At 38.2% G+C, this 15761-nt stretch overlaps 1 protein-coding gene across 1 annotated transcript in view; it reads left to right on the forward strand.

Moving 5' to 3' along the window:
- Positions 1-15761, forward strand: part of LOC139696298 (coiled-coil domain-containing protein AGAP005037) — a 206109-nt gene that overhangs the window by 138321 nt on the left and 52027 nt on the right. Inside the window, exon 7 of the mRNA XM_071595003.1 lies at positions 12798-13008. Coding sequence (XP_071451104.1) covers positions 12798-13008 — 211 coding nt within the window. The remainder of the gene's footprint in view (positions 1-12797; positions 13009-15761) is intronic.

Raw genomic sequence — 15761 nt, forward strand, 5'->3', positions numbered from 1 at the left:
GAGAGATCCATGCCCTCGCGTACCTCTCCTTCTCGTCTCCTAAGAAAATGACACACGTCGTTGGTTATCAATATCAACACTCATTGCCAGGGCTTCCTGAATCCTCAATGATTAACATTCATAGGAGAAAATACGATCGATAGTAAAATCATGGACAAAATTTTGGAATTCCAATTTGTTCAGTGTCATGCTGGACTCTGCCGGAGATGGTAGTGTCACGTGTTCGTATTCTGAGGCCCCTCTGTTGTAATTTTAACCCGGATGTGTTGTACAGAGTGTGATATTTAGCTGCATAAAAGATAAGCTTCGTAGGAGAAAGAACCTGTATCATAAATGCGAGTTAAACTTCAGTGGGGCATTCAATTAGCGGAGTTGAACTTTACACCAGACGTGGAACCAGCATAATTAGTGGCTCTGCGCACTTGTATATTTCCGAAAAGCCATTTATAGCAAACCCAGTTACGAAGTCTCAGGCTACATGATTTTTTTTTTGTTTCAATGTTTAATTATATATTCAGTGAGCATGACTTTCTCATTAAAATGAAGATGATATTTATGTGTCATGAATTAATGTTCGGAATATTCCTAAGGTTATTGACTTTGTATTGAGTGCATCTCGCGAAAAGTAATATGAGTAAAAGAGCTGTTAAAGATGTCGCTTGGATTTATGGCGTAATTCCATGTATGTAGAAAGTATAATCAAGCAGTTCATTACCTTGTTCGGTTAAAACCGTAGTAATTCAATGGTCTAGAAAAAGATAAAAGTCTTATGACAGAAGAAAATAAGGAACAAAATATTCCCAATAATCATGAGGTGAAGTAGCAAACTTCGAAAAGCTACTCTAAATTCGTCGTATCATGCATCCATGTGAGATTTATTCATAATGAATGGAACACAAAAACTTGGCTACTCCACCCAAGGCTTATTTAACGCGGCATACATTTTGGTGAAAAATTTTATTATTACCATTATGTAAACTAGAACAACTTAAGGGTCGAAACCCGGGTCGTGGTTAATAAACCTTGAGTAGCATATCCGTGTTTTTATGTCTAATGCATTAATCTAATTATGATGTTAACCTAATGAGTTACTCTAATGGGTTAATTTAATGGGTTAATCTAATGCGTTACTTCTCAAGTCATTTTCATATGATGAAGCAACAGATATATTTCTTATTTTTCCACCGGCCCAGGCTGAATGTAATTGCGATATCCTGAAGGTAGGTCTGCCAAAAACTTTTGCATGACCAGACATGATTAAATTTCTGTCGGTTGGTTTTCAGATGGGCAACTGTATTGCAAATTGAAAGAGTTTATGTTTCTTTTTTTTCAAAAATGGTATAATTGCCATGTAATTTCCTTTTCATCTCTCTAAATGAAGTCTTTACCTCCACGTTGTTGTTATAATTTCGGCTTACTGTAAACGGTATACTTACTTGAATAAGAGAAAATGGGCTGGGGATTGGTCATGTTGAGCGACTTCATCCAAAGGCAGAAGGTGAACGAGGGCAGCCTCGGCGTCTCTATTAGGTACTTGATGAACTACATCATGGGAAAGAGAACATTGTTGGCATTAATCACCTAAGTGATCTTGAAAAAGAAATCACTTTGAAAACCTCTTTCAATCTCATCCGAATAGTTATAATGGACTTAACTTATTTCTTTAGTTAAATCCATGATAAATCAAACGCGACCTTAAATTGCCTAAATTTTTCATTATCTAATTCTGTTCGTAAAATTTACTCCATGACAGAGCGGAGCGTGACTTCTATTCCTTGAGAACTGTTATTGAATGCTGTCCGACCACGGGCATGTTTTATCATATTTCCTACAAAAAATGCTGAGGGTATCAATAAAAAATCCACATTTCACGGCAAAAGTTTAATAACGCACTATCACAGCATGCCTTTGCAAATCCTCGAAATTGCGAACTACTCGTAAAGACGTTTTGATGAGTAAAATTAATAGATTTGCATGCATTTATAGTATCACGGCGTTCCCTTTCGGAATCGGCACTGCTAAGAAAAGCCTCTTTTAGGAGGCTAAATTGGATATGAAATGTGTAGAGAACAGCCAACCTTTCCTTGCGTTTTTAATATTTTCTTATTGAATACAAATCAGTCACCACCCAGCAATTATAGAATACCATACACTATCAATGATACATTTTGAAAACCCCCTCCTCGATTTACCGCTGTTTCCAATCCAAATTGCATTTGTTGTGTTACTACTGAAGTCGCTTCAATTTCAAAATAGAAGTATTATTTTATAAAATAACAACATTTCAATTTAATTGCCTAATGTAAGCTCATATTAAAATAGGTCACTTGTTTAGACATTGAAGCATTGAAGCAAATCAAAAGTTCATTATTTTCCTACGAAGGCTTTCACGACCACTCTAGATGGCTGCGTTTTCGTTTGTGTTGCAGCCGTGCCTTGACAGTTTTCTGACAACGTTTCGCCATTCATACTCTTGAAATTAGCAGGTTATTATTTTCCAGGTTCAAGTTCAAATCAAGCAAGCCATCCAGGTTACGAAATTACCATAAAAATAAAGAGCGAAAGAAAAGTTACGTGCCCGAAGGGACATGGAAATGACTTCTCCGGAAAGGGAATGAAACCAGTCTAAGGAAAGCTTTGTGAATAGATAATTAAGTTATATACATTATAATCCCGAAAATGATGATAACTTACGAGAAGGCTTTGAAGATTCCGCAAAAAAGACACTGGTTTTTGAGTAATTCATTCGCAAGATTTTTTTCAATATCCTCAGATTTCCTAATTATACTGCAAAAACACCAGAATAATCATTTACGTAGAAGTGCATATTTTCCCCAATTCACTATCATGAACATTCTTACGCATAGCTTATAAGATTCATGCGAAGCCCTTTCGAATAATTTTACATTTTGAACTATTAAGAAGAAAATTCACTGTTTTATATACGTTATTGGTTAACATGAAGTTTACCTCAAAACGCCGGTTGAGAAATAATATTACAGATGTAGAGACACTGGACACGAAAAAGGAATATGTCAAGAAGAGATTTTCGATAGCCCACATGTAGTATCTACGTATGCTCACCTGTTATTCCAGGAACCCTCACCCAAAACCGCGTGTTTCAGTCTGACCAAAAAATGTCACGTTCTTCCTCACCTGTATATAGTTCTTCTGTGTCAGGGTTATCTTGTTGAGAAGATGGTCCGAACCACCACCGGCGATGTTGTTGTTCTTCTGAGGCCTGACGTTCACCACGAGTCCGTCGTTTTTCGTCACCAATAACGTCAAAGTCACGGATAGCAGCAGGATCCGAAGCGCGCATCTGACGGCCATGTCGGCGGTGGATTTTCACGCGTGCTCACGGTTCAAAACCCCGGGATAAAATGAGCCGACTTAGAGGACGTATTGCGGAGGAAGAGAACCCTCGGGTGAGCTGACCACTCACCTGTTCCGAAAGAAATCTCAAGCGGAAGCACGCGTTCTTTTTTTTCTGCTTTTCTTTTTTTTGCCGCTTCGAAATCGGCCTTTATTCGAGCCCGGTGAGATTAGAGACTGAGAGTTCGATGGGAGTGAGGGAGGGAGGGAGGGTGGGAGAGGAGAGGACGAAGGCAACTCTCTGGGCCAAGGGAAAGCTGGGTACCTACGCTGTCTCCCTCTCACCCAGTGCCTCCACTTCCCCCCCCCTGCCCCGCCGTTCCCCCTCCCTCAGCGCCCCCGGGTGAAAGGTCTCTCTCTCTCTCTCATCGGCTGCTTCTGGGTGGACTCGAATCATTCGAGCCGCTGCGGTCGAGGGCTTCGAAACACATCGTTGCTCTTCAACAGCAGTATTTTAATCCTAGGATTGGTTTACTGCAGCCCTCCATTTTACTCCATTTAATGTTAATGCCCTCAATCCTTGATACCCTCTCTGTTTTATGTCCATCTTAATTTGTCCTATGCACATGTCTATTGGTCTTCCTCGTGGAATCTTCCCTTCTATTTTTCCTTCTATTATATTCCTAATGAATCCATTGTGACTCAATGTCTGTCCAATCCATCTATTTCTTCTTTGCCGTAGATTTCTCCATATGGTTCTATCCTCTTCTGCTCTTCTTCTATATACTTCCTCGTTCCTTACTCTGTCTGTCCACTTACGTAATCTCCAGCATTCTCCTCCAGCACCATGTTTCAAACCGGTGCTCTTAAGGAAGGTGAATTCCTCCTGGCCGCGAAGGAGCGTAAAGATCCTCCCAGAATCCCCGCAGATTTGATTGTCAAGGTCTCCCCATAAGTCTTACTTTAACGATTGATGATAGCGATTCCATGAAATTTACCCCTCAGCTGTTTACGGGTCAAATTCTCCCCACCCGGAAAATCGCTCGTAACCTAATCGGATTGAAGCTTTTGCTGAATTAATGTCGATCTTTGTATTCTCGTTTTGCATCGATAGTACGTGAGGAAACGGAATCCTTCTGTGCTGCACGCTCCTCTTGACTTTTTCTTAATACTACTCATCCTCGTACTTATTGTTTGTTGTCTATCAGCCAAATGTAATTTAAATATTGATCCGGAAAACTTAAACAAAGGCGTAGTGCCTGGTAAGGAAGTTACGCAGTTCTGTACTGTTCAAGATAAAAACCAATAGCTCGGCATTATAAATTCTTCCGTTACTTCCAACTCCGTCCACATCGCCCTTATTGCCGATTGATCTCTTCCCCCTACCTCGCTAAGTCAGCATTCTTCGATCTTCTATCGCAGTTCACATCATCCCACCACCTGTCTACTTACATCTCATTAATCCACTTTTCTTCCTCTTCAAATTTCTCCCAGCAGCCTTCTCTCTTCCCTCTTGGCTAATGTAGCACTTTTTTTCTTACACCTCGTACTATTGTAAAAATTATACATGCAGTCAGGGTCGTAGTTACTTTAATTTGATTTTGATTCGAAATGGAAATGTTCCTTATCATAATCTATATAATTTTCTCATAATTGGGATATTTTAAGAGGAAAGAGGGCGAGAAACACCGTTGAGCCGAAACAGGAAACCTTAATGACGCCGGCAAAAAACAAACTGGTACTTAAAATAATGTATTCCAATTTTTTATTTGTGATCTAGAGTTCGGAAATTGAAAAATTTTCAAGGACGAAAATATTTTCAGTCGTTAAAATATACCGAACCTGCACGAACTGACGGTATTAGCGTTTCGGTCACCGAATTTTTTGTCGTCCCAATTGCATATCTATTCTTTGTGCTGATTCTCACATACGGTGGATGCATTTTTTATGTCTGTGGTATCGGCGAGTCTTTTACTCTTGCGTAGTTATGTGAGTTGACTTTTACAACTTACTTCCACCAGCCTGGTGTTTAGGCTTCCCCAAGCCCGATTTTAAGCAGTAATGCAGCGAGAAATTCCAAAACAGGGCCTTGTTCCTGCAGTTAAAATCGCGGATATAAATCGATGCACAAATTACTAGAGAATTATAATGAGTCAGTGGTGTTACTGGTTGAACACATACCCAAACAGCATTTTACAGATCCTGCTTCAGATTCAATCCAAGACAACTGGTTTTTTCATGACTCTATCCAATTATTTGTGCTCTATTCGTGTTAAATAATCGTTAATTTCAACTCACGATTATAAGGTAGTAAATATGGTGAAAGCGTGGGTGAATATGATGTGAAATGGTCTCGGTCGTGGTGGTTCCTTAATTGCAATATTATGCAACGGTTACATCAGTTACGAACGTGAATAAATTCTTATTGACGAGTAATTTCTCATAATTATGCAGTTGGAGATAAATCAGCAGCTTGGTTAAAGCTAACCCAGTATTTCGCTGCGGTAAAACCTTTCAGTTCTAAGGGATCATAATCCTATAGGCAAATTTATTTTTGTTAATCATCCTGGAGAATTAGAAAAATTGCATGCTGTGCAATAAATTAATAGCCAAATTATCGTTATTTAACCATTATGTAAATACATGCAAAGCTGGGAGTTTTCCCTTGTTTTCTCTTGTCTTAAATTCCTGATTAGATACGTGTCTTATCGTTTCTTATCCCTAAAACTGATTTGAGCCGGTATCATTTATGCTTCATTTTGGCATTTGTAAAACTATGAATGGGTTAGTGTCATCGTTGATCACCAGGGTATTATGGTTCTGAATTGGTACGGAGTTTTTATTATGTGGAATCATGATACTACAGAAAATTTTGATCCTCGTCTTAGCCAATATCTATAATGCAACACATGCATCACAGTTCTAATCGAGTCGAGTGAAATTATGAATCACTGCATAATAAACCAATGTGAACCGCATGCGAAATGTTATCAATAGTATCCCTTACTCTGGAGTATCTTCCCATCAGGGATTTCCCTAATTAAAATATGATTCCAACAGATCCTGCCTTCTATAAAATAAAAAACACTGAAATTTCTAACTAGAGTGTCTCTTTTGGAACCCTTCTCATAAGAAAGTATGTATTGCTAATTAGATCACGATGATGGATGGCTAACAAGAAAAAAACATTTAGTCTAAGTTTCCTTTCAGCATTTTAAACTCGAGACTAATTTAGATATCATGCGGATTCAACAATTTATAACTACGATCTGCCAAAAAAGAAACTGAGCAACTTGAACCTATAGATTAAAAAAATGAGGGTGGGAGCGTGGGATTGCGACTGTTATATGGTTTTTAAGTATTTTATTCTTCGTCTCATTTAGTATAATTTATCTCCTTTGATTAAATAAAATTCGATAAAAATTACTCCATTTGTGTTGAATTGCTCTAGAAATTCACTACCAAAACTCCACTTTAATCTTTCAGTCAGCTGGTAATATCTACGTGCAAAACTAACAGCTGAATTTGTGAGAGAAAATTTCTATTAAGAAATAATTTCTAATTAGCAGTCCCCGGAAGGATAAGGGAACATCGCAAAGACTTAATTTATGAAGAGAGAAAAAAATAGATGACGTACTCTGTACGATATCTATTGATTTGAATAATTGTCATATTTTCAGAGCATAGAAATGCTCCAGATTTAAATAGGCTTGGCAACTTTCCGAGAGGAAAATTTTCTTCGCATTAACCGATAAGTGTTACCGCAGAGTAAAAGTTGTTTTTTATGATCCAGAAAGTATGCTCTAATAAAAACTTTCCTTTCTTCTTTCATTGATTTCCCAATGCACTAGTCCAGCAAGTTGAAGAGCATGAAGTTCGTCTGGAAGTAAAAAGTTGGGGAATCGGAAAGTTCCCTCTCGGATTACTGACTGGCTCGTAGATATAAGGGAAAGAGATAGGAACACGTATAAAGGACGGACACAGGAGAGATGGGGAAGGCGGAATCGATCAGATCACATGTGTAAAAATATTTCCTTGACCGGAACTTAAACCACGGGCTTTCCTACTGTCCTTCCCTCTTGTGTGCCGTCTATTTCTCCTTTGGTGGGTGAAACAGCTCCGTACAATTATATAGCAAAGAGTTGATGAAATAAAAAGAGAGAAAAGACTTCCTCGTATCTCTCCAGCCCGGGGGTGGCAATGACCGTAGGCGATTTGGTTCATTGGAATGGCAAATATTCAAGCTTTAGGTGACGTAAATAATTATCTTTGACTTCGCTTGATGGAAACCTTCGAAAGAATATGCATCTGATTAGGCCGTGATATGGTCGTTCAATAAATAGTGTGTGCCATTACTATATGATCTATTCATTAATTAAGTTGTAGTTTGGGTAAGCTGGCGAGTGGATCACATTTTTTGCGGAGTACATTTACAAGAAATGTAAAAGCTAAGTTAAGCATTACTTGAGGATTAAGCTAATTAGAGTAGTTGAATTACTTGAGCATGGGGCAGTCCATGTATTAGATTTGTCAAAAATTGTTATGACCAACACAGTAGCGTAACTACTTTGCTAGAAAATTTAGGCTGGGATTCCCTGACACAGCGGCGTTTACAATATAGATTAAACTTATTAAAAACATTTAAAGATGAGTCCATTTCCGATGACATCAAGAACATAATACGAACCCCAACGTATTACTGGCGGAGGGATCATGAATATAAGATTAGAGAGATTGACTGAAAGACAGACAGGTTTAAATGGTCATTTTTTCCGAGAACAATAAGAGACCAGAATTCTTGTAATCGAAATCCTCCAGGGGATCGAGATGGTGCGGGGGCTAGCGCACTGGCTTCCCACCCAGAGGGCCCGGGTTCAAATCCCGGCGGTGTTGAATATTTTTCAGAGGTATCTCGATCCCTCCTTGAGGTGCTTTGTGGAGGGCACTTTGAGTGAGTACGCCGTCCGTCGGATGGGACGTTAAACTGCGGACCCCTTGGCGCCTTTCGTAAAGAGTAGGCTAATGCCGACGCCGGGTTTCTCTCCACCCTTCATCCTTTCCTATCCATCCCCTATGGCGCAAATGACCTCAGCTGTCGGTCGCCTCCCCTCAAAACTACTACTACTACTCGAAATCCTCCAGGAGCCGGCTCGACATAATAAGTATTAACCTACAAGGCAGCGACTGCGTAAAGTTATACGATTATATTTATATTTTTTTGCAGGTTCCCTTTACCTTTCCCCATCCATTTAAAAAACCCTAACCCCCTCATCCCTTACCCTTTCCTCCTGGTGCTGCACCCCCTGCCACACACCTTTTTGGTGGCTTGCAGGGTATTGATGTAGATGTAGATGTATAGGGGTAGTTATTGAACGGGGTTTGGGTTTATGTGTAAACACTTTAGGAGAATTACGTAATGTAAAGAAGCATTTACCAATATGAGGGTAATGATTTCCCCCTTTCGTAAAGTCGCGAAGAAAATATTAATGAAGAAATGTTTATTGGACGAAGTGTTTGGTACTTAGTCCAGAGACGTAATAACGGCTCTTCAAAATACTTGCACTGAATCGTTATCATTTTTAACGCATAGGATAACACAATCTTCTTCACCGTTCTTCAAATTTCTTCGCTAAAGAATCCAATGTGACTCCTGCATCTAACACAAGCCATTTAAGCTAGGTCGAAAGCTTCGTGATCGCGAACTGCCAAGGAGAAAAATCGCATAATGACTAGCAATTGTGTAAAATCACAAGGAAAAACACTAGGCCGTCCCCCTGATCTCTCACGAAAGAGGACGATGGTAAAGTTTTTAAGACGTGGGTTTCAAGAAAGATGTGTGTATTCACCCCCTGCCACAAACCCTAGCGTTGGCTTGCAGGGTACCAAAATATTAGATAAAATATCACGAATGGAGACAATAAACACGTCAGGAGAGTAACGAAGTCATGTCAAACATTTCAAGAGAGTGGAGGAAGTTTCTGAAGTAAATTCCATTAGGCAGAAAAAGTTAATGACATATTGAAAAGTAGCGAGACTCGAAGGTTTTGATCAGAGGGAGAGTGTTGAAAGGCCGGGTTGTCGATGCAGGAATGGAAATAACTCGGATTGAAATCTCTTTCTAATAAGATCTCTTTCTCCTCTTCCTGCCAAGCTTGTTTTGATACAGTATATTTTTATTTTTTTAAGTTTATATATGCCCTGAAAGCCAACCCCAGGGTATGCGGTAAGGGGTGAATACACACCTGAATAATTTTACCCGAATATGACCCTACCGCGGTCGAACTATGTTATTATGCTCCCCTATCGTTCGTGGAAAAATAGCATTTGAAATCAATCCGTTCTACACTTACAGGATCTGTAATCTCTATTATTTTATTTGCATGGTCTCTCCTACCGTAGTACAATGGGGGTAATAATACATTTTCAGCATCACTGCTGAAGAGACCTCCTTCCATTCATGCAAGAGCTTCAATCAGTAATTTAACCTTCGCTCCTTTAGTGATTCCCAGCCTAGCTGCTCGAATATTTTGGATACGCTACTAATTGTATCATAACAACGTTTTACAAATCTAGCTCATCTGCTCTGCACGTGATCCAATTCGACAATTAATCCAACTTAGTGAGGATCCCTACTTGCATCATGTTCTAAATGAGGCCTAACTAACGACAGACATCATTTTTATTTGATTTTTTTCATCATATTCACCAAGTACTCTTCTGATAAATCCTATTTTTTCTTAGCTTGTCTGCATATTCCCCGAATATGTTTCACCCAGGAGAGAGAGCGTGAGTGAGGGTAACGCCTCGATATTTAATTGAGTCTACACATTCCATTTCGGTGTTCTCAATGCAGTAGGCATTCGGATGGGAATTGTTTTTTTCCAAAAATTTATGACTACGCACTTTTTTAAGTTTAATTCTAATTGCCAAGTGTCGCACCAGCGTTGTATAGCATTAAGGTCATCTGGCAAAGCTGCTGTGTCCTCAGGATCATGGATATCACGGTAAACCACTACATCGTCGGTAAATAAACTTATCTTACTAGTGAATACGGAGTATAAAGAAGACAGAAGGAAACAAGATCTAAAAAGGCCTGGTGGTTTATGTTTCATTAGTTGGTTTATGAGAGCATGGTTCTGTAGGTAATCCGTCAGCCTTGCGCCTCCTTTGGCGGTAGTCAACTGGCTTTTTCGATTAGGAAACTCCCTCATTTAGCTAAGTGCCATGCTGCATAGCGCGCATAGTGTTAATTACCGTTTACAGCCCAAACAAGAGAGCCAACGTATGCATCTGGGATATGAGTCCGTCCGGTCGAGTTTAGACTTCACACCTTCCCTATAGAGCTGGCCTAATGAAGCTTCTCCAACTCACTTTCCCTCTAATGATGAACATATAGTAACACTTTTCCGCAGATATTTATTTAAACCACGGCCGGTTTCGATGTACTACATCATCTTCAGGGGTCATCCTGAAGATGAAGTACATAGACATATGTCGTTGTTTAAATCAATATCTGTGGAAAAGTGCAAATATGTATTCATTATTATGCTCAAATTCCACCACATCGCGCCAGAAACTACGCTATGTGTTCACTCTCCTTCCTTCCTGAAGGAATTTTTTTACATTGTATCCTTTCCCTCTGATAACTCTCCAAACCTGGTCGCAACTACGCACACCTACTCCCTCATCTGGATGTACGTAATTTAGGGTCCGGCGGTAGGTGAGAGATTTAAAGCGACATGATCCAGGGTAGCGTATGTATTTTGGGTCAATGGCATTCCCCACGTGGGGGCGGCGGCATCCATGCCTACAGATGCGGCGTTTAAATAAGGAAGAGGTGAAATATTATTGTACTAATTTTATCAATGCACCACGTGCTGCAAAATGAGAAAGAAAACCGTCATTTATATCACCTACCGCTAGTAGGCATTGAGTAGGTGATTAAGGCTGATGAGGTGGCTAGTGTACTGGCCTCCCACCCGACGACGCGGGTTTGAATCCCGCGATGGCAGAACGCTTCCGAGGCATCTCAATCCCCACTTTGATGTCATATAGAGAGAGCTTAAAGTACACCGCCCGGTGGACTTTAAATTGGGTGACCCCATGGCGTCTCTCGGTAAAGAGTAGGCTAACGTGGTCATCGGTCCCGGGCATTCTTCCCCAATTCCTGAAAAGTCTACCTCTATTAAATTATTACCCACCTAATCCTGATGTCGCAAACGGCTTTAGTTATCTTTAGTTAGATATATAATTGAACACTATACCAAGATGTCCTAACGCGTGGTTCCAACCAGAATGTCATGCCCCTTGTGTAACAAATTACCAACACAGTTCGATAACATGAAAGCTACTTCCCGAAGATTCAAGTTCATAATTAAAATTATGGCTTTACTTTTACGGCGTATGTAGCACCTACTAGGGATTAGGAGTAAATGGAGTTTGATTATTATTGGAAATTTAGTAAAGGCGTGAAGAAATAATCAACAAAATATTAACGATAAATTATCGTAAACTTGTTGGACCTGAGTGGTAACTGATATAACTATGAGTGAAATAACTAATATGACTAGGGAGGAACCTTGAGGCTGACTCTGTACTGGACGGAGGTATGGTCGATAAATTTCGATTTGCTGGCGGTCCATCGCGATGGAGCAAGATATCGAACGAATTTGGTACAGAAGTGTTCACTGGCGGTCTGTATGGTTGTAGTTAGGTCTTAAAACGTGAAAGAAGCCATCAACGGTTCGTCCCCCGCCTCTCCCGAGGTCGTCCCTATATCTGGTATAGTGTACAGTACATAATGGGATATGTTCAATTATTACGACTGTCTCATGGCCTTCTATTATCTTTTCCAATGTTTGTAAAACTTAGTGAGAATGGCCAATGAGAGATCCGTATATGACAAAGGAAACGAAATTTTATATATAGTTTTGTCAAATGTTGTGATACTATGGTTTATTGTGTGAAATTTCAGTTGCGATACGACAACACTTCCTTCACACCACGTGGGGCGGATACAGTGATTATGCTATTTTGAATGGTAATTTCCGTGTACCCTACAAATGTTTTATTCTTCGACATAATTAAGTTTCGCCATATCTACAATTTAATCGTCCACCTATTCCTTGTTAGACGCCCGGCTAGGTTGTGTGTGAATAATTTTGACCGGGGAACAATTATGTTATTTTTTATGAGAAACTTCAACTGAAGAATCACTAAGGCCACTTAGTATGAGATTCCGAATGATCATTGGGGGTACATACCCACCCACACCGCGTCATTCTGACCCTGAAATTTTGGTGTGTGAGAGTGCTCCCACTTTCTTCTTAGACAAATATATGAATAATCAAATGATTTTTTGTGATAAGTTTCCAATTGGTCGCACTGTGATAATATTTAAAAAGTTTCATTGAAGAGACGAAAGACTTGTGTTAATGAGTGCAAAAGTTTTCATTGTTTCATTTTTTTTTATAATTCCACAGGGTAGCAAGAGTGGTCCTGCTGCTCCTTCCCCATACTATATGACCCACTCGTATCCTCCTGGTTCACAGCCTGGTGGTCAACCGGGTGTGGTCGTCCCACCTGGGGGTGGTCCTGTCGGAGGGCCAGCCTCTTCAGCAACTCTGCCGAGGGGTCCCTTGCTCAGAGCATATTCACCGGCAACAGAGAGGATAAAACCCATGCCCCCAGCTGGTAATTATCCACAGATTTTAATAACATATTGATGTTGTTTACAATGATATGCATAGACAATGTCCTCCCAGGGTAAGGAATGGTTAATGATCTCACTATACCTGATCTTGATGAGTTTCTTTCTTTTAATCAATCCATAATTCATCAATGTGTAAGAATTCATTATTTTACTTGGAATATAAATCATGTAGGCTTCCATGGTAATATTTAGATCCTACTCAGGAAGGACAACAGTCAATTTACATGAACAAATATATTTAAAATCCTCATAGCATGGCACTCATGCTTACCTCTCATCTTTCAAGGCAGAATGCAAATTCATAATGTTACCAGTTTCTGACTACAATTCATAAATGCCATAAAATTTTTATGTTTTAATAAATAATTAATTGCCATGCTTTGGGGATGGTCCTCTCTTTGATTGATCATTGTGATCAACACAATCAATACACCAATATAAAGGGTCACACTCTTTTGGAGCAATGTCAACAGCTAACAAGTCCAAAAGCTGGAAAAAATAACAGAAATTATATATGTGCATCATATGCAGGTGGAGTGCAGCCACAGATGTGCATATACCGATTAATAGGAGCATTATGCCTGAAAGGACTGACAGGTTGTTAGTTTGAAATATATATAACAGTGTTACCATGAATTACTCCAGCCATACCAACTAAATGACATTTTTATTATAAAATCTACTTATAATTAACAAAAACTTATGATGAAATTGCATACTATCAAATAAAATTATTATTGCAGGAAATATTTTTCATTTCCCAATGAAAAGATGTTTTTTTTGGGCTCTCAAATCTATGAAAGATAAATTTCAAACCCCTGTTATCTTTTCTATGAAAAACATTTTTACAGTGCTCTATCAATTATGTTTTAAGTTTTGATTAGCTGCAAAATGCAAGTAAATTCCTGGCATTGCCTGAAACAATAATGTTTAAATATCTTACTATTCCATATTTTAAAATTATATTTGATCTTCGAAGGCATTCAATGTAAATTTAATTTTGAACTGTTTTCCTTGGTATCCTACCAATTATGAATATTACTAAGAGACTCCTCATTCATTAAAAATTTCAAAAAGAACATTTATTGAATAAACTTTATTTGATACATTTTAAATTTGAAATCCTTTTACCCCGATTAGTTTTCTGCCTTGTTCTGCCCATTAGCAAGGTTTAAAGCACTAATATAAAACCTCAGTGAAATAAAATGTCCATAGTAGTTTTCTCATGCAGAATATTGTGGAGTTTCCTAATTATTTTTTTTAGAACCACCAAAATAAGTATATTTTTTTGTAGTACAACTATCATTAATGCTGATATTGATGGAGAGTAGTTTTAGAAATCCATTGTTACAAATTTCTCAGTTTTTAGCCCTGGTGATTACGCATGTTCGCTATTAATATTTTTAACTCTGTGGATTTAGGAAGTATTTGAGCTCCCCAGAGTTCTGTTTGAGAACTGCATCTATAAAAACCTTATTCTTCATATAAATAAAGTTTTAAACACCAATGTCTTTTCAAAAAATTGATTTCTGATTTTTACAACTGAACTTATTCAATTTGTTTTTTGTTATGCTTGTGTAACAAAACATGGCATTAGACTCTCTTAGCTTGTTTTGTATAAATTCCTTTTTTAGTGTACATGTTAATTAAGGAATGATTAATTTGGTATCTCAAATGTTTTTTGCTAAAACAGCATCCTGTTGCCAGACAGCTGAGCAATCAGTCATTCAGCATGGTTAACCAATATCTTAAGTTAATGTACATTCATGTTAGAATCTCCATACCCTTGTTTCTATCAGGTTTGTATGTACATAACCATCATTTCTATGTAGGCAAATGTATCTCGTCATATGGAAAATTTTCCAATCCTTTCCCATAGCACTTAAGTTTTGTAGCATGTTAATTTTTATAACCCGTGTTCCACAATTAAAACTAACTAATATCTTATATAAATAAACTTCTGCTGGAAATCAAATATCTTCTGTATTATCTGTGGCCTAGTCTCATTAAACTGTTAGCTATGCTAACCCTTTCATGGTTGTTTAAGGTACATAAACTCCAAGAATGTAAATGAAGGTGATAGTATATTTTTGTATATTAGCCAACTCTTATTCTGCCCCATTTCAGCTTGTGTTCATTCATCAATTCAATTACATGGTCATGAAGTACACAAAGCCTCTGCAAGTAGGTTAAGGTAATGATACAAACAGCTCTATTTATGTTTACTGAATGTTTGTGTTGAACATTATCATCTTTTCAGTGATGTAGACAACTAATGTTTATACCCTTAATATTATATAGCTAATCGTACAAAATAAAATAGTAAATCCCTTTAACTCTAATCAATTAAATATTTTTGCCATCTAATATTCAGCTGATTCCTTCCCTATTGTAACTTATTCAGTTAGAATCCCTTGAAATCCATCATTTTCAATTCAATTAATGAAGAATGGTATTTTCCATTGTTAAGTTTCAGCCAATGTATAAATTTCAAAGGATTGCATTTTACAATGATTGCTTTTCTTTGATTATAAACATTCCTATTTCACATTATCTACAATTTCAGTGCAATTTTTTTTGCACTCATCACAAATTATCCTTTAGCCATTTCTTGAACTTTTCCTTTTCAAATGTGAAAGAATTAACTCCATTTACCATTAAGATGAAATCCAGGTTACATTATCAGCTAATAAAGTATCATATTAATGCTTTTGTTCCTCTTCAATTATCATGC

Source organism: Hetaerina americana, unplaced genomic scaffold (genome assembly GCF_022747635.1).
Source record: "Hetaerina americana unplaced genomic scaffold, ioHetAmer1.1.p SCAF_7, whole genome shotgun sequence".
NCBI lineage: Eukaryota > Metazoa > Arthropoda > Insecta > Odonata > Calopterygidae > Hetaerina > Hetaerina americana.